Source organism: Ixodes scapularis, unplaced genomic scaffold (assembly GCF_016920785.2).
Source record: "Ixodes scapularis isolate PalLabHiFi unplaced genomic scaffold, ASM1692078v2 PGA_scaffold3__209_contigs__length_174095766, whole genome shotgun sequence".
Taxonomy (NCBI): domain Eukaryota; kingdom Metazoa; phylum Arthropoda; class Arachnida; order Ixodida; family Ixodidae; genus Ixodes; species Ixodes scapularis.
In genome coordinates, this window is record NW_024609868.1 from 145,408,684 (window position 1) to 145,429,062 (window position 20,379).

A 20,379-nucleotide genomic window follows, 5' to 3' on the forward strand; every position below is an offset into this window, starting at 1 on the left:
CTTTTTTATTGTAAAGAAAACAGTGGTCACCAATGGCACCGGTCCATCATGTCATCATTGCACGCTGCCTGCGTTTCGGAATATCGGCAGCTTACCATTTTGAGTCATCATCTTTGTATGAAACACCTCGCTGTTTAAACACCAGCACGCCTCCTCACAAACGCTGAGATACCAAGTCTGTGAAGTAATTTGTTTATGGAAGTTTGAAATGCATGTGCATGCAACGCACCATAAACGGGGTGGCCGCACTTGCGTGACATAAGTTCTTGTACCATGAGCGAATCTACAGAACTGCATATTCTCGAAAATCATGCTGGTTCGTGATTCACAGTTTAAAAAGCAAAATTAACCGTTATTCGTGACTTATTTCGTTGCCTCTTGAGTCGTTAGTTTGCTATAAAGTACTGAAAATGCTTCTGCACTTCTGGGATAACGGCATCATCTGTAATAGTAACACTTTGTCTTAACATGTGTCGGATTATAGGACATACGGGTTTCGGCCAGACTTCATGAACGTTCAAAGAAACAAACTTTCTTACCAGCGTGAAATGAAAATATGGTGTTCTTTCCCGACTTTCGTAGTAAATCAGGTAATGCAAGGGCAAATGGATGATGTAGACTCCCAAGATCAGTCGGCTTAAAGGGGTGAATGCCTCCCAAGACAAAAAATGACTGAGGATACCTGAAATGCGGTGAAACACAATCAGACATTCTCATGCTAACGTTGCAGACCGAAGAATCGTATTTTCAGTTGCCGTGCTGTCATTCTATAGCTACTATCAAAATGAAATGTCAAAAATAAGTACCCTCTATTTACAATGTTGTCACCAACAGCTTGTGTAACATTAGTCCAGGCGAGATCTGCGCATCTCATAATTGGGGTTGCAATGCGCGTTAGTCGTTGCATGTTTAGTGGAGTCGACACAGCGCTAAAGCGACGAAAAAAAAAGCGCTCGTTCGGTGTAAACCCTTCCACATTGTCTTTTCATTTCTTGCTCGCTGTGTCAAATCCACTGCGCGTCTCAGTATCGCTCATCACCCAATAACGTTGCGGCATTCGCCGATACAACACCCAAAGCACGAATCACGAAGCAGGGATTTTGAACGTGATTGGCCACACCCTAGTATTTTTAAACTGTCGGTGACTATAGCAGCTCTGCAAGCTCCCGGAACAGCGGACTGTAAATAAGGCATTCGTGCATTTTTTTTTAATCTACCAGCCCGGTACACTTCGTGGTAACTGATGACAGTATAAAAGTTCGCGTTCAAGTTGGATATCTGCAGATTTCAATGCAGTTACTTTTAGTGTATTAGTTGTAAATAATTTGCGATTTTGTGTAGCTTGCATGACTTCCGGCTCCCTGTAAAGGGGATATGGATCCCTACATTTAAACAAGTTCTGTTTTGACATTTTGTTTATAATTCTTACCATTTTGAAACTTTTTTTGCATAATAAACGCCTATAGTACAACTCTTGCGAATAATCGGCTTGAGAAGCTTTGCTGCAATGCATTAAAAATTTCAAATATCAACATTCGCCAAAACTAAAGACTAACAGTTTTTCGCTGTAGCTTAGGAATGCGTGCCAAAAAACGCGAGAGTGAATCACTCAGTGAAATTTGGTTTCCAATCAATCACGAAGGGCCAATGTCTTCCAGAGTTTTAAAACCCTTTTTTGCTGAACAACATGATGCAATTTTGCTTAACTTGCGACGGCATGAATCTGACCTAGTTGGTTCATGCTTGTTAAAATGCCAGCTGGACGTTTCAAGGACACACACACACACAGACGAACAAAAAGGCAGGTACACCGCTGAACTAGAAACAACTTTAATGAAATCGCCTTCCTTTTCAGTCCACATATTACGCTAAATAGATTCTTCCGCCTTTTCTGTATATCTGAACGTTCGTGCTCCTTTGTTTATATACCTGGTCCTTCATCTTCCTCTTCTTTCATGTGCCTATCAAGTGTGCGGTTCTTCGCAGGTATATCAGTTTCTTGTGGTACAGCGCGATTGACGGCGCACTCACGCAGGTTTCTTTTTTCGCGTCAATAGCAAGGGACTCGACAATTTCTCGAGCAGCCACGGTGCGATTTTTTGCCAGGATGTCGATGGTGGTAAGGTTTGGTGCACATGTGAACAAGCGACAATGGGTGTGTGCACATCTGCCCATTATAGGGTGTGCACCTGTGCGCCAAACCTTTCCAACATCGACATCCTGACGAAAAATCGCACCAGGGTTGCTCGAGAAATTTCGAGGCCCTTGGTATATACGCGAAGGGAGAAAACTGCGTGAGTGCACCATCTATCGCGCTGCCCCACAAGAAACTGGTATACCTGCGAAGAGCCGCACGCTTGGCAGGCACACGGAAGAAGAGGAAGACGAAGGTTCATATACATAAAAAAAGGAACTCGGAGGTTCAGATATGTTGAAAATGAGGAAGAATCCATTTAGCGTAATATGCGGACTAAAGAGAAAGATTTCATTAAAATAGCTCCTAGTCCAGCGGTCTGTCTGCATTTTGTTCGTTTCTGTGTGTGTGTCCTTCAAACGTTCAGCTGGCATTTTAACAAATTAGCTTAATTTCACTGCAACTTAACAGATGATTTTGTGTTTTCAAGGATTAACAGGGAATCCAATGCATGGAAGTGGAACAAAGAAATCTTAGAATGTTCTTGTATTGTGTATCTTTAGTAAATGAAAGAATAACTGTTATCTCGCTTCCACTAAATATATGAAAACGTGGGAGAGTTTAAATAAATATCACCATTCTGTTTTCATAAAAAAATATCAACAAACGTTTTCTTTCTCGCCACCTTTGTAATTCGTCAGCTCCGGGTCTTTTTATGTTGAATGGTATACATTACTTTTGACATTTCACTTTCAGTATCGCTTAAATATTGATGTTTAAAATATCTATAAGTAATATATATGTGCTGTGATACAAGTTTTTCCTCTTTATTTAGCCTAAGTGAAGCTTAAGTTTTTTTTTCATACCTTAAATTGTCGCGACATTCATACTATTAGAAAGTTTCAGTAACGTTTCTCGCACACCGGATGAGTAGTGTGAATTGTGCAAAAACACAGCTGTATATTTAGGTGATCAGTATCCTCGAACAGTGCTTCGAAAGGTATGGTGCTGATCAACTCAAAGTTCGAACTATTTTGATGCTTAAAGGGATGCTGAACCGAAATCTGGATTCTACAAAACACGGCGGCAAAAGCGTGCAACGGGATGCTAGGGTGCTAGAATCACAAGAACATCACTCATACAGCGATATCCCAAACAAAAAAAACACGTATTTTTCAACAAAAAAAAAAAAAAAAAGGAGGCGCATTTGACAGATATGTTTACGTCTTGTTGCTCCGAAAAGAGTCGAGAAGAGGAGGGAACGCCCTCGCGTCTTCTCCGCCTTGCCGCCTTGAGGGAGCGAAGCGAAGAGAGGAGGAAACGATATATCTTGATGTCACGCGCTTCGTCGGCCTCGTTCAATCTCGACCTTTTTTTCCAGAAATACGCTGTTCATTAGAAATATCGCCTTACCAGTAGTGTTGTAGGGATTATAGCGTCCCGCCTACAGCTCCTGCATTGTTTTCTGAAATACAAATTTAAGTTCACCATCCCTTTAAAAGCATGAGAATAGTCTCAGCTAGCGACTACTAGCGATATTGTTCGAATTGGCAAGACACATCTAATACAGTTTTTAGACCACCATTACTCTGTAAGAAATGAAACCCAGATATTATGGGCATGACTCCACATTCGCCTATCTGCTGTACGCCAAACGCAGCCTACAAAACTTAAACGAGCGAAATATTACGACCAGTTACATTCAGATATATTATTTGAATAAGGCCAACCAAAGCCCGCAGCTCTGGAGAAGTGTGATCAGGCGCTTTCCAGAATTACTCAGTTTTCTTACCTCCCCTTTTTGTGGCGCAAGCGAAGGCAGGCCACGCCAAGGAGATGGCCCACAGCGGTGTTGCGCAAAACGCTACCAAGATGTTGACCCATTCCATCGACGGTCTGTCTTCGTGGTTCCAAAAATAGCGAACGAACATGCAGGCGGCGCAGCATGCCAGGCTTAGGCACCAAAGGAACAGCTGCAGAACCTGACAGTGCAAAACAAGATATAAATTTATTTTTATGTGTTTTGTGCTTTTATTTTAAGTCGTGCCCGAATTGCCAAAATACTTCCGAAAATGATACGATTATAATTTTAAATACATGACTAATATAATTTATACATGAAGTATGCAACAACGATTTCATAATCAGTTTACGGAATCTCATTGAGTTAGCATAATTGGAGCTAACAGTTGTAATATATTTCAAGTTAATAAGAATAACATTTTGAAATATACATTTTTTTCGGCAATTTTGTATTATGAATGCCAATCTAGAATTCATTAATTAGCCATGTACGTCATTTAAGACGTCCCTTCACACCGATGATTTCAACCTCGGGATATCTAAGTTACAGCAGATGCGCACAGCGTGACACGGTAACATACAAAGTCAATTTCCGTTCTATTTTCTGATTCCTTGTCATGCGGTAAGTGCTTTGAGATATCAGTTGTTTAAACCGTATTTTGAGTTTTGTGTGAGAATCCTGGGGTCTTAAAAGCTCAAAGAAGAATAGATATATTCACACTTGGGCCGTTGGCCAGTGTCTGGGTATCTTTGTCGTAATTTACAAAACGACTGCAACCGTTAGGCTTAACTGCTTGCAGTTTGACTGTCATGTGGCATTTTAGAGAGCAGCTCTTAGAGGCCTGTTCCCGCCTTAAGTGGCGTCGGCGTCAGCGTAACCCCGCATTACATTTTGGAACGTCACGTGAACTCAGCACCAATTCAGTTGCCCCGATGAATTTAGCGGGAATTGGTCACGTGACATGATTCGTGTCACGTGACCAATAGACATATTCAAGATCTCCGCTAAATTTAGCAAGGAAATTGAGCTGACGTGAGCTCGCGAGCAATTCAATTTTTCCGCTAACTTTAGCGGGAAAAATGATGTCACATGACTTAGTGCTACGTGGCATTAACACATATGCGGTTTCCACGAAGGATTGAATGAAAATAGTGACGTTACGTGACCTGAACGCCAATTCAGTTTCCACGTTAAATTAGCGGAAAAAACGTCATTACGACTCCGTATCAGGTGTCTTACGCACAAATTCAGTTTCCCCACTAGATTTAACCGCATAATTGATGTCATGTGAACTCAACAACAACTCAGTTTATTCACTAAATTTAGCGGAAAATAACGTCCCATAACTTTGTACCACGTGACCTATAAACAAATACGGTTTCCATGCAGGATTTAGCGGGAAAATTTACGTCACGTGAACTCAATACCAACTGCGTTTCCTGCTAAATTCAGCGGGGAATACGATGCGACATGACTTTTTATCACGTTACTTATACACAAAATGGACCTTTTCCGAGAAGCGTTCTGCGCACGCGCGAGCGCCCGATGCCAAGCGGTGGAAGTCGGCACGAAAAAATCGAGGAAATTCGGAATGAGGCTGTAAATCGACGAGTAGAACACGTAATTGCAGCATATATATAATTGTGTTACACAAAAAAAGAAAGTGGACGGAAAGAAAAACACGACGTTTGGGTGGACGCTACGGATTTCCTTCTTTAAAGTCGCGCTAGGCCTACCTCGTTGCATTGGGCACGCGACGCTGCTCAGAGAGCGAAGCAACTGGTAACGTAGCTCCCATTATTGATTGGTAGCGCAGGTCACTTCCTCGATTTTTTAGTTCGCGCAGCCACCGCCTGGTGCCGTCGGTATATGGAAAAGGTCCATTGGCATTCTCGTTAAATTTAGCAGTAAAATTTGACGTGAAAAGTTTCGCCAAATTACGTCGAGAGCTGCGCTCTAATTTCGCATTACAGAAAAGTGTAAAAATTACACCTTTTTATGCTCCTCTCTAATGCAAACGAAGAGGGAATCTCTTGAGGTAATTTGATTGTGCAATATACCATATTAGAGAATTCGAGAAAGACATGCATTTATATACAGGGTGGAACAAGGAGACGCCAGGCTCTTTAAATCGACCGGAAAATTTGGTTTCTTAACCTATCGCTCTACGACTTTGTGCAGCGTTGCCCAGATATGGTGCATTTTTTTTTGTAAAATTTGCAAAGAGCGAACTTACCTGACGAAAAAGTAAAGAAAGAAAAAGGCTTAGCTTTAATGGAAACGCAGCGACGCCACCGGTCTGCAAATAACACGGCGCCGTTTCGCACTGGAGACAAGAGATGGCGTAAGCGGTCGCGACGCCAACTACCGCCAACGAACGAGCAGACGACGTAGAGAGCCGGCCCTTTTGCAGACAAGGAACTGCAGTTTCTTGCCGTTACCGCGTCTGTCTTTTTTGTTTCTGCGACTGTCACCGCCTGCGGAACGCACGCCGCTTTTGAGTCGAAAAGATCGTCTGCTAAAAAGGCTTGCTCTCGGCGCCGTATGCTCGTTCGTTGGCGGCGTTTGTTGCGCCATCTCTTGTCTCATGTGCGAAACGGCGCCGTGTTGTTTGCAGACCGGTGGCGTCGCTGCGTTTCCATAGCAGCTAAGCCTTTTTCTTTCTTTACTTTTTCCTCAGGTAAGTTCGCTCTTTGCAAATTTTACAAAAAAAAAAAATATACACCATCTCTGGGCAACGCTGCACAAAGTCGGAGCGCGATAGGTTAAGAAACCGAATTTTCTGGTCGATTTAAAGAGCCTGCCGTCTCCTTGTTTCACCCTGTATATTGATTGCTTCTCCCTGTGCGAGGGTAGGCCAGAGAGGAGAACGAGGTTACGATGAGCCCTATAACCCAGCTCGCGCTGTGTTTCTTCGTTTGAACGTTAAACGCTCTTTGGCTGGAAGCTCTGAATTTCCTGAAGCCGCATTTCGTGATGGGCATCTAGTTGAGCCATTTCTTCTGACGTCACGTCACGCCACACTTTCCCAGCTAAATTTATCGGGAAATTTGACGTAACGTGGCCTCAACACCAATATTCAGTGTCTCCACTAAATTATCGGCAGAAATAACGTCCCATGATTTCCGGTCACATGTCCTATTATAATTTCATTTTCCCTGCTTGCTTTGTGGAAAAAGTGATGTCACGTGTGCTCAGAACCAATAACGTTTTCCCGCTAAATATAGCGGGGAAAGTGATGTCACATGACTTTCTGTCACGTAGCCTATACACAAATTCAGCTTATTGGCTAAATATAACGGAAAAAGTGACGTTACATGACCTGAACAGCGATTTCCCCAGCTACATTTGGCTAGAAATTGAATTGGTGCAGAGGTTTGTGACGTCCCATAATGCAACGCGCGCGGTTACGCCGACGTTGGCGCCACCATATGAGAGAATGGGCGCCTAAGACCTACGCTCTAAAATAGCCATCCTTGCGTGCTGAAAGTTTAATAATGCATGGTATTATATATATCGAAGTTTGCAAATTGGGTTGAAATTAAACTTTGCATCGAATGATATTTTATTGCGGCTCACTAGTTTCTTCGTTTATTATTGCTTGCTTATTTATTATTGATGACAGCGTTTAGTCCATGTCTACATTTAAAAACCAAATCTAAAAATTGTAATATTTTCTTTTATCGATTTTTTGTTAGAGCCTACACGATTCGCCCGGTCTTTTTTTGACATTTTCAGTAAAACCACCTGAAGACTAAGTCAACATGAACGTTTAAAAATGTATTTGTTGTACTCTGTATTCTTCATAATTTTAAATATTTTATTTGCAGTGCTCTCTAAATTCTGAGTCAATTTGAATACTGTTTAATCTGCAGAATTTTCGTGGGAAGTGTTAAGTTTCTATTACACAAGGGGTAGAACATGTCTCCCAATTGTAGAGCAATCGAAAAAGAGAAAGCAAAGGGCTTAAGCCTGAATTTCGAATTGTCAACTACACTTTTCCAAACAAAAACGTTAATGGATTATCCTGATAAATACGTTTATTAAGATTCCATATTTATTTTACTAATCTGAATATTCATAGGCCAATTACCAACCTGTAGTCTATATAATGTCATCTTTCTAACGTTAGGGACGATAACGTTTAACGAAAGACGTTGTTGAACTTTCATTTTTCTACGTGCAACGGCTCAGATTGGTGAATACTTTTATTATAAAAATATCCATATTGTCCCCCCGAGTAATAAAGCCAAGATGGTTGAAGTCGAATTCAATAGATTCAAGGAGAATAGTCTAAGGGATTGGTTATTGTTGCAAGCATGAAACTTACCTTCAAAATGTGGATATGGGCATACTTTTGAACAAGAATCTGGCAAATACATCCAGCAAAGAAACAGACCGCGTGGCATGAGGGAAGTATGTACACGTTTGAAAACATGTCCATTTTCGCTCTGGAGAAAAAAGAAGTGCGTCAAATTTGATGAATATGCCCTTCTTCTACAGCAATTGGCACAACCACTTTTCAAGAGGGATAAGACCCACGCCCAATGGTAATTACTTCCGCAAAGCACTGTATGATCCTTGATAATTGTCGTGGTCCTCCTTTTAGAGAGGTAGGTATTTTCTCACCTTTAAGTATGTACTGGCAACATTTATTTTTTAATTTTTTTTCTATTATTTGATTAGGTGATATAGAATACGGATACGAATGTACATTAAAACACTAAAAAATTTTAATCGGAACATAGAATATCCTATATTGCATTGGACTTATTTTCGACAATAATTACAAATGGCACAAAAACGACGTAATTAAAATTTATTTTGTTTGTTGCCATAGGGAACGCAATACAAAAATGGACAACAACTCCTTATATGCGGTGTTTCACAACTTATAAAGCAGACAAAAGATCATTGGATTTCCTGCAGTATGCGTAGACGAATTCATTTCTGCATCATAAGAATTATGGTGTTTTTCGTAAAAACACGTCAACTAAACATAGTGCTATTGAAACGCGGGGCAGAGGTGTTTTCCGTGTGGTTGGAAAGTACGGCTTAGAATTATGTGCCGTGAAACCATAGCATTGGTAAAATGTATTTTAGATTTTGCTTGTACTGTTAATGATGATGATTATTATAAATCTTATACTGAAAATAATCATGACAGCCAGTTTTAAAGTGTGAGCAAGTACACACGTTGCTGTTCGCGATACTAAGAATTTTTCGAGTACGATAGCGAAAATAAATACATTTAAGAAAAGAAATAGGCTGGAGCACTTTTTCTATGAGATTACGGTAATGTGCTTGGAAAAGCAACAAGCATTTTGGGTTCTTTAGGCCTCTTAGGAAGTCAGAACTGGAGTTATATTAAACCATCCTAAAAGCGGATATATATTCTGAAAATAAGTATACAAAAAATTCTTCACTGTGTCAACGTGTTGTTTCGTTGAACGATAACTCCAAAAAAGTATATTACAAGGACCTTGCTGGGCTGTGACGAACACTGCCTATACGACACATTAAAAATTTTGTGGAGTATACTTACACAAATACATCGCTAGTAACAAATGCAAAAGGATCGTAGTTGGTGTTATACATCTGCCACGCAGTGACTGAAGATCCCAAAGCCGATAGGACCAAGAACACCGCTATTGCCGTCCATGGCTTCCTGCAATATAAAAACAAAATGATTGTTAATGCAATAATTCTGTACCATTCTTTCCATAGCAGTTAGCTTGATGAAAATATGCTTAACGTGGCTGCCCTATTGCAAAACCTTCCATGGGACCCACCAGGATTTCAGAGACGGTTTGACGTATCCTTAAAAAAATGTTTTAGGGGTTTGAGATGTTTGTCAAGGTTTTCTGAGGGGACTGGCGTACCCTTCAAGAATTCTTAAAGGGTGTACGAGACCCGTCATACTTTTTTAAGGCCTGTGGTCCCAATCCCTTCCGTGAAACAAAGCACCCATCAAAATCGTTTAAACGGGTCCGTAAGAGAAATCACGTGACCTTTAAGAATATATGCGTCGGGGAAGCCACTTGGCCATTCTGCATCGGCAGGCCGCAATAGTGTTGAAAATTGAGGAGGCGTTCCCCCGTTCCTATTCTGTTGTGGCCTTTGTTAATGTCACGATTGCTGTGTCTGTGTGTTCTGTGCATGCGTTTCAGGGGCTTGAATTGGTACGACGAAATAGGCTATGTTTTCTTTCACGAAGAAAAGACCGGGCGTGGGGAAAATGTGAGGTGGCCATTTTTGTGCTTTTTATAAAGATATCCTGTTTTTGGTCAATCAAAATACCGCCATCGTCAGAAACGTCGCTTTATTTTATCTTTGTCAGCGGGCGCAAACTAAATGCGCAACCAGCGGACACTTAGTGTCGGCTTCCCATCCAATGCGTGGGACCTATCTTATAGAGTAGCTGGGTGTGCGGATCAAGATCTTATAGAGCAGTTGTGTGTGCGGATCACACTCAGTGCCCTCTTTCCTGCTCATCTTCGTCGATTCGGCTTCTAAAACATCCAGCGTGCGAACAAACGCCGGAGATTCCACTGCGCCGGCAACAGAAACGACACCATGACTGTGCTCAGGATTTCTCAACGGTGGCGGATGTTTGGTGCGCGTTCGTGATTTTTGCTGAACGTGCTACTGAGAGTGTATATATGTGCATGTAGTGCGGCTGCTCGGTTTTATTGGTTGAACTACGGTGCATCTCAAGAATTTACCCAGCGACATTGTGGGTGTTTTGGGAGTGATTTGTTGCGACAAAGAACTTCGTTATCCATATAATTTCAGATCGATTTCGTCTACAGCTGCTTGAGCCCATGTTTGAGTAATCGTTGCTTCTTACCGTCTTTTTGAGTTACAACATGCATATAAAGCTTAATGTCTGAAATTCATTTCCAGTAATGTTTTCAACTGACTTTTTGGTCTATGATTCACAGTCATTTTAGGTGTCTAAATGGCTGAAGGGCGGAGGAACTCTGAAATGTGGAAGGGTATAAACGCCTGAAGGTTTTTGAAGGGTTGAAGGGCTGATGGGGATTAATGGGATGAAGGGGTTGGAAGCGCTGAGTTGGTCCCAAAACATATCAAGGCCGAAGTGTTATTTTAATAGGGTAATGTGTGCCGCGAGCGAAACCATATGTACTTAATATGGATCTGGCGCTTTGATGTTGCGCAGTAGAGATTAAAGCAACATTTTTATTAGTCAAATGAATATAAAGAAAGAAAGTTGCTGCACCTAAACAGTAGGCTAAAATTGTTCTCAAATGTGCACTTTACTGGAAGTATTTACCTTCCAGAAGTTCCATTCGTAGCTTTGTACATGTAATAGATGTCAATTCGTGAAACAATTCTTCTCAAAAGTTGAAAAATGTTCGCTTAGAAAGCATACTTGCTCTGTCCACAAGTCAGGTTTCGTGCTACTTTTGAGAAGTGCCACGCCGGCTGTGGAGAATTGATTTTAACGCAAACTTTCTGCACTTCGCAATTTAAATTGCATTCAATAATAAATAAGAGAAGCCGAGGTTAACTGACATACTAAACAAAATAAAACTAAACTAAAAGTGCGGAAATCTGAGGGCGACTGCTCGGTGTTATGGTTAGAATGTGTTCCGTTTTATCTGCTACTAGGAATGTTTGGCGCTACTTTCAAATTAACTCTGAACCTGGCCCAACTCTGTCAATTCGTCAGCAGCTGATGCTCAAATTATCATGATCATGGCAGTTTACAAAAATACCAGTGATTAGGGATAATCTTTCAATAAAAGCATTTTTAATAATAAATTTAAAGAAGGACGTATATACCTCTGCTTAAAAGGGGCACTGACACTACAAGGGTTGTATTTTTTATTGTCTAAAACGATGCAAGTCGTAGTCATAGACACACAAAAAAAAAACGCATCGCGGAAAAAAAAAGAATTTTCACGCCTTTTTATTTTTGGCGTTCTCCTCTGCCGCTCCTCGCCTCCCCGCTTCGTTTGATTCGTGACATCAAAAATCATGAAATTTAGAAGCTTTGTAGGCGAAATTTCTAAGACACTTTTAACAGCAATCGTAAAACATGTTTTTTAACGCAATTGCGAACGCACTACGGCACTTCTTTTTGAGATACCGAAAATCGGAGTCCGTTGTGGTGCCGCCCCCTGGATTTGTATCCTCCCTCGGAAAACAGACAACAACGCTCAAAACCTTTTTTTTTTGGTCCATTGGTGCTCGCTCTTTTCCTCCTCGCTTTGGATCGCGATGGCAACGGCACGGAGGCGTGACAGAAAGTGGACTCTAGGGACTCCGCAATATTAGACGTCAACGCACCGGCGCGGAACGCGCGGGAACTTCGAATTCGGCATTTGGAATCCTTTTTTTACTTCACAAATGTCCCGGAATTGTTTTCAATCCTTCCGAATAATAATAAAAAAATATGATTTTGATGGTCGGTGCTCCTTAAAGTCCCAAAATATAACCAAACTCCAACGTTTTACGAAGGATATATCTCACGAGGCAAAAGCTTAGTTGTTTTTTTTTTTTTTCAATTTCGATTAGTATGGGGCCCGTGGACAAATGCTTTTTTATTTGCACATTGTTTATGAAATATGAATAAGCTGCCTTCACCACATGCCAAGAAGCAATGTGCCAAATACTTTTTTTTTAGTTTAAAGCTCGCGAAGGAAAGACGTTTGTTTATTACCCAACAAATGAATATATTAAAAATTATTTTCAAGACAGTTCATTGTTGTAGGATAATCTCACTAACTAAAATATTGGAATTGGATATATTGTGGAGATTTCTATATTAAGAAGAACAAATAGAATATAAATTTATGAAAACTAATTTTACATCCCGAGCGAACTTGGATTTCTAGTGGTTTTCAATACACAACCGAAATTGTAAATCTATCCACTTTGGGAATGCACTATTTCAGTGAAACACCCCGGGGAAACTCCGAGAACGTATAAAACCATTTCTTTGCTGAAGATAATTCCTACACTTAAACGTCATACTTTTTCAAAGTTGACTCGTCGCCACTTCCAAGATGCTTTGTGTTTTAATTATGTAACACAGTTTGCAAATACCCAACGTCGACTGCTTTTTGTTTTCCTTTAATAAGTCCTAAACAACCTAAGATCTTAATACCAAGGTTAGTGCATTGGATGATAACATTCCACCACACACATATAATTTAAGAATGTCGTTCTGTTCTGAGACAAAAACCTTAGAAGCAGCAATTGCTCCTTCGAGAAATTTGAATCGTGCTTTTTACTTTAACGTAGTAATATTAAGTAAATATATCTAAAAATGTACACATTTTACGAGAAATATTGGAAATGACTAGAATAATAATGGTATATCCGGATTTGTAACATGGTTGTTCAACCAGATCAAATCTTGTTAAGGCTCTAAAAATCATTGTTACCCCTTTTTTAGTTTTTAGGTTCTTTTCGAAATTTGTACAATTAATTTATTATTTTAGTGTTCCTTAATAGTGAAGAAAAAATTATATATGTATATTATATATAGTTAGTTTAACAAAAGACAGTGTCACGGATGTAAGTTTGTTATTTTCAGAAGACTTGCCTTTTAAAAATGATTATAACAGGTAGTGCGATAATGAAGAGCTGGAAGTCAGCTGAGAGATACCAAAGGTGCCACAAAATACCCTGAAAGTGAAACATCAAACACTATTTTATTACACTGAAGTGGAAAAGTTCATAATATGTAGAAAGCTCTTAGAATAGAATCGGCATATAATATCCTATCACATTTCAAATAAGAACAAATTGTACATAATGTAAAAAAGTACATGTCAATCTATTAATAAAAAATGTATCAAGATGTTTGAATTGGAACACATGCTAATAAACGGCGTCAAATTTCAATCACGCAAGACAGTCACCGGCACACATTCTTGCCTCCAAGTTAAAAGCATAAATTTTAATAAATACTGGATTCTATTGGTATAGTTGAAACTTCAAGGCTGTGTTATTTTTGGTACAATATCAATATGAAACGAATAAACATTCAAATTTCGCACTCAGACACTGATTTCCTGCACTCGTATGCTTCTCTTCTATCGATATATTACGGTAGATGCCACACTTAGAAAATGCCCTTATTAAAGATATCCGTCAAGTCGCAAATACAATTCCAGTAATCAGCGTCAATTTGAAGCTAAACATGCGCGACCAGGGCTACAATAAAATTAATGTAAGAAGCGTCAAGGTCAAGTTGTTAAATAAATTTCCGGCAAACGTGTCTCTCGCCATTAATATGAAAAAGTTTGGTGGCGAACTGTTCTGGACGTGTTCTTGTGGAGGGTATGGAGAGTTTCGAACAGATTTTAGACTGAGTTTTCTTGTGGCTCTACGATATTATCGGCGACAATCATAATGCTTTGTGTGTCTGCGGATGGCGCTAGGGTTGAGGCTTTCCGAGATTTATATTTTGACTTGCTTATTGAAACAGAAACAGACTTAACATCTCACTCATTGTTTTCAATCACTCTAATAAACCTTTAATGAAAACATCAGCTCTAGCTACCATGCGCCAACATTCCTTCTCAACTTACACTGCATTCGTATTAAGACGTCACACAAAGCATCATCCTACTAAATTCAAAGCGTTTTAATGATATTATTTCGAATTTTCCGGCATATTATGAGATTGCATACGAGGGAGGTTTGGTTTTCTTTCAACAATGTTCTAATATATTCAAACAAATTTTTTATAAAATACTCCTGACTTACCGCAACATACTTAAGACATTAACAACCAGCTAGACCATACCTTGGCAATATTAATATAATGTGAGCAAATGAAATCTATAAATATAAATATTTTGCAAATATAATGGGAACCCAGGCAAACTGCACTCATTTATGTTAGACAGTGACACCTCCAAGAAATAATACCTTTCGTTATATTGTCTTATCTACCAAATCACTAAGTTTAATTTATACCTGTGTTAGCAAACTAATTTTATGTAGTGTGTTTATTTCCAGTTTATTTCACTCACAGTATCTGGGACCTGTATAGCATTTCGTCCTTGAACCAGGAGTGCCCACCAATTGTGACGCACGTCAGCGTAAAACTTCTCGTAGAGCTCGGCAGTGTTGGGTCCCATGAGAAGCAGGGGCACAATATAGAAGCACATGATAATGAAGAACAGGGGTACCGTAATGCTGCAAGAGAGGGAAGAAAACTTGACTAAGTTAAGGACTAATTCTGTAACGTCGTCTTGCAGTGGATAAGTTTCACGTAGTTTACAAAACTATATGTTTCCCGATACTTCCTTTCTTAATAAAACTACAAAGTTCAAAGCGGCATATAGATGTTGTTAGTTGTTCGTGGGTTTGTGAAAATTCTTATCTTTTACATTTGGGGTTGAGGTGTAATGGTGGCTGAGCGTACAAATGTTGACAGCATGGAGCATAAGGAGCAAAATCTTGCGCGCACAGCCCGTGGAATCCTCCTTTGAAATGTCGCATTAGCAGGTTTTGGTATGCGCAAGTACCGTACCAGCGCCAGGTAGTGTACTTGCTGGTGTGTTATCTAGATAACAATATACAGGTCGATGTTGCCCCGCATTGTGTAAATTACCCACCCACCCCATATAGCTACAGGGTTCGATCGATGAAATTGACCCCGTTTTTCGGCCTGCATAAACTACGCACTGCATAATCGTGAAAATATGTGAGAATGTGACGCTTCCGGTGGTGACTATCTGCAATATGTTGACCAAATGACGTTACCTGAATGTTTATCAGCCAATGTTTACCTAAGCTTACTATCCATCAAATCAAAATTTAAGATTGTGGGCGCCCTTAGAGTGTACTTCAGGCATGCTAAAAGGTTGTCAGTTACAACGACGATTTTTTTTTATTTATGTAATGTTTTTGCGTTGTGTTTTTTTTTATTAAAATGAATGCTAGGAAAGCGCACAGTTTGAGATAGCGGCTTGACGAATATTTGGCTTAGATGCCGCCACCTGGCCTCCCAAAGCAGTTGGCCTCGTTTTGTTTTAAGTTTATATATCTATTTAAGCCGCCAGGTCATTGGGGTATCACATTTCTTTGGAGGAATTGACCGTGACTTAAGGGGCGCGGCGCGAATATGCTGCGGTCATCATCATCAAAGTCCTCCGCTCCTTGAGACCTGCTCAAGGGATACCTCAACTATCAATGTGGTTTACTTACACTATGATTCTTATAAAGGTAATACATGGTGAATGCCCACTGGAATGACGGCTTCATTGCAGCATTCATTCGTTTGTGAATCGTGGTACCCTTGCCAAATCTCGTCGTAATTATCAGTCTCGTGAAGTGTAAGAGACAAGCAATGTTTTCGCCTTCCAAGCACATGAAGACCAAGTAAAACAAAGTCACCATTGTATTTTGCTGTGAAACACGTCCGTTAAGACCGAAAATTTCCCGTCCCTTTTTTGTGTGTCGCGCGAGGACTTACAGGTATATTCGCACGATGATGACCCTCACAATCTTCAGCTGTTTTAACGCTCTCCAGATCAGTAGGAACACTACATCGCAGAACAAAAATTTACTATTTTCTCCGCAGTGAAGTGACTTGTCGTGTGAATATGACGTTCGTGGGCAATGCATCTCCTCCATCCTTAACGTGTCATCTACTACAAAAATATTGAACGCTTATTTGAGTTTTCAAAAGTAAAAATATTTCTAGAAAAGTGATCAACATTATCTGCGCTGTTCAAAGAGAATTAGATAAATGACGAGAACAGGACGACACATTTCTCAAACACGCAGCGTAAATTAATTGACATAATCCTTCGCTTCCGCAACTATCGTCGCGCTGAGTTGAAGGGGTTAAGAAGAAAAGAAAAGGAAAGAAAATGGGAGGTGGAGAGAGAGAGAAACAAGTTTTTGAGCCGGTGGGTCCCACGGAAGTCGCGGCGACGGCTGGAGCCAGGGAGGTTTGATAACGAGGGGGAAGCAGAATAACGAATGTGACCTCGAGAAATGATGAAATGACGTGGGAATTTGTTAGAAGGCGACTACGCCTGTTGTGGTCTTGAACGAAGAAAGGCCACGTCCGCGTCAGAGAGACAGAGAGATAAAGATCCAATGTTTTGCGAAGAATGGCGCTTGGCAACGGCTTCGATTATCTCTCGCCCGTATCTCGACCTATGAATTGCAACCGCGGTGGTGGCGGTACACTCCGGTTCGCAGGACGGGCATGCGCCGACTTGCTGGGCTATTGGATTGAAGCTATGGACGGATGAGTGACAAGCTTCGTTGGCTTGCCCCCTCAGGCTGTACATTGGTCCTGTCTGACCAATGTACCGTGATTCGCACCCCAGTGGGATTGAGTAGACGCTGACCTGTTTGCAAGGTGCGAACTTGGTAGTACTTTTTTGGAGCCTGTCTTTGGGGCAGTTGTGTTTTTACCTTTCTCTCCAAACATGCAGTTGGAGATATGTGTCTTCCTTTCCTCGTCAGTTATGTAATTCTCCTCTAACACCGTAACTTTACCAGCAAGCACGATTTCCACGAGAAAACATTATTCACTAGCAAAATATAAATACCAGAGGAATGCCCGAAACTCCCAGCCTTTAAAATGACACACTTAGCCTTCTGTTTAGTTGTACCCATCACACGAATACTAAGACAAATCTCTTCTTTTTTTTTTCATCTCTTACAAGTCAACGTAGTTTGGAATTGACGAAAATACAAGTAAGTTTGTAATGCTATGAGAAACAAAAAAAGAACATTTTGAGGTGAAATAGAAAAAAAGGTTTATTCGAGCTTCTAACTTACCGAATAAATCGACGAATTATATAAATTACACCTGCTGAAATTGAGCTCCTTTCTTCCTTCGCGATGTTGTAGACTAGAAGAAAGCCACTGAAATAAAAACAAGACATGGGCCATTTAAAGCTAAACTTCATAGCCGAAATGTTTTTTTTCTTGTTTTCGCTGCTAGTTGCTTTATTTTGTTCCTCTTTTATCTTGGATTTCTGTGAAGTAAGTGAAGTGTGGAATCCTTCATTTTATTCAATCCTCTCGTAAATATTCTTCCCCGGTTGTTTTAGTCCTCAGCAGTGAGCGACTCATATTAAATAACATTAAAAACGGCCATTAAATAGCTATTTAAAAATGCTGAATCTCAAGAATGTTTTCTTAAATGGTTCCAAGATGCAACACTATGTATATTATTTTGGTGGCAATATATACGTAAGCAATAGAGTACTACATACAAAAATACGACTAAACGTGTGTCACAAAAAAAAAGCCTTCATTTCCTTTTTTTGCAATTCTTCTGAAATAACCTCCCTTAAAACGAGTGTAGTCGGTTTTCTATTGTTCTTTCAGATGATGCGCCACTGAAACTTGTTCAATCACGCAGTGACCCCACGAGGCTTGGAGTGCCAATATAGCATCGCCTTACCTTTTACTGAGTGCTCGCTTTAAAACAAATATTAAAACATCTACACACGAAAAAGGCACTGGTTCTCTCTTCCTTCATCTGTCTACGATTTTTGAATATGGGCATAATAAAAACTCAAACTCTTTGCTGCTTCTACTCCTCTTCGCTAATTACAGTCCGCAACAGTTTTCGTTTAATATTTGGGTAGACATAAGCTCCCTCTCTTGACTACGCGCCTTTTACGCCGGGCGGCGTTGCCTCCCGTGGAGTTACAAGTATAAGCTTCCTAAGGGATGTTCATGTGGTGTATAACAAGTCGTGAAGAACACGTCGCTAAGACTGTTTTCAAGGCACCAAATGTGCAGAGGTTGAAAAGTAAAGACTTGCAGAGCCTATATCAGTCGTCAACTGTCTGCAGCCATACATTTTAGCGCAGAAGGACAATAAGTGACAGATATAATATACTTAAGAAAATGAGGCGCTAAAGGGTTAACACGTAAGCACTTCTCATCACTTAAGGCGAGTCAACAATGTTAATATTGGTTACCGTCGTTGCCTGCGTCTGTCGTTTTGAATTGGGTGCTTGATGAACGCTAATCTGCAAACATTGTTTTTGTTTCTTCTTCTGAACGTGCTGTGTACAATCTGAGGGGTGTTGAACTATCATTAGCTTGTTTATATAATATTGGAAGAAGCTTATCATGCCCCTATATGCTAACTGAAATATTTTCAATATTTTTATGTAACTATTGCGTTTAGGAATGTTGCGTCCCGATTGTGTTTGCCTACATGGCTTAAGAATTAATTGTAAAATAACCTTGTTCTCATTAAAAGACAGAATGAAGAATTCATTTAGAAGCACCTGCATACAAAGAACTGCATTTGTATCTTGAAATCGATGTTTCCAGAAGTCTTTTTAACGACACTGAACACTTCATAGACCGGAACCAGTGAACGGAACAAAATGCTATTTTCACATTTACCCGACTTCAGGAAAAGCCACATTTTATGTTATTCAATTATTAGTGTCGCAAAGGATGACTGATTTTACATGCGAAAATAAATGTAAAGCATCGTTTGGCGAAGAGCAGTTACAACCATGTTACACTGACCTGATAAAGAACAGAGTGTCCACACTCAGATAGGCAGCTGTTACAATGCAAAACTCCCACCGATCTCCAAAGTTATACGTATTGACTGGACGACCTGAAAGGGAAATTTAATAATTCAGCGCCCGTTCAAATAAAAAGAAAAACTTTCGCGAATTAGCTTTCTAAGATTTCACACTTACACATATGAAATAACTAATTAAACGTCCTTGACTTCTAATTTTGCGAACTATATTGCTACTACAATAGAACACACATGATCATGAAGCTTTTACAAATAATTTAAAAATGCATGTGGGTGTAAAGACAGATTTAAAAAAAAGCATATTATTATTACTTATATGATTGGAGTGATCCTCAAGAAGATGAGCAATAAAAATAAAAGCATACACAGAATATATAAATAGTAATTCTCACGGCTACCATGCACCTCAAGGGCGGAACAAAGTTGGGTTTACAAAATTCAAACATATGTTAAAACTAACCAACAAAAAATAAATAAATTGGCGCAGCCATTTTAAGTTAGGAAATTAGGAAATCAAGTCACACATATATCTTGAAAGACCCGTCCCGCGCGCATCAACTTGTGCGCAGATCATGGCCTCCGCCTTCATAAAAATTGCCACCCTAAGATTTGATTACATTATTTAGAGTACCTTTTCTGTAATCGTGGTCAGGCTAAAGGGATGAGCAATAATAAACGTTGTTTTTCCCCATATCATTCACATGCGCGTAGCAATGACCGACTGAACATCAAAGAGTGGGTAAAGGCATATTCACCCCAGTGTTTTCGCTTTTCAAAAAAATTTTTAGTACAGAGTCAGTTTCAGGTCAATAAAGATACAAGGACTTCAAATTCAATCTGATGCCTTACACGACTTTGGGGACTACAGGCTTCGATTATTTATGTTTTCTTCACTTCTCATTAAATCGG

At 40.0% G+C, this 20,379-nt stretch overlaps 1 protein-coding gene across 1 annotated transcript in view; it reads right to left on the reverse strand.

Annotated features, from left to right (window-relative positions):
* Window positions 1-394: 394 nt before the first annotated feature.
* LOC115314045 (nose resistant to fluoxetine protein 6) overlaps window positions 395-20,379 on the reverse strand; it is a 30,036-nt gene continuing 10,051 nt past the window's right edge. The window contains exons 4-12 of the mRNA XM_042292904.1: window positions 19,449-19,542; window positions 17,727-17,813; window positions 14,954-15,119; window positions 13,516-13,598; window positions 9,484-9,606; window positions 8,269-8,389; window positions 3,927-4,116; window positions 540-682; window positions 395-442 (exon numbers count right to left, since the gene is read on the reverse strand). Of these exons, the coding sequence (XP_042148838.1) occupies window positions 395-442; window positions 540-682; window positions 3,927-4,116; window positions 8,269-8,389; window positions 9,484-9,606; window positions 13,516-13,598; window positions 14,954-15,119; window positions 17,727-17,813; window positions 19,449-19,542 (1,055 nt within the window). The remainder of the gene's footprint in view (window positions 443-539; window positions 683-3,926; window positions 4,117-8,268; window positions 8,390-9,483; window positions 9,607-13,515; window positions 13,599-14,953; window positions 15,120-17,726; window positions 17,814-19,448; window positions 19,543-20,379) is intronic.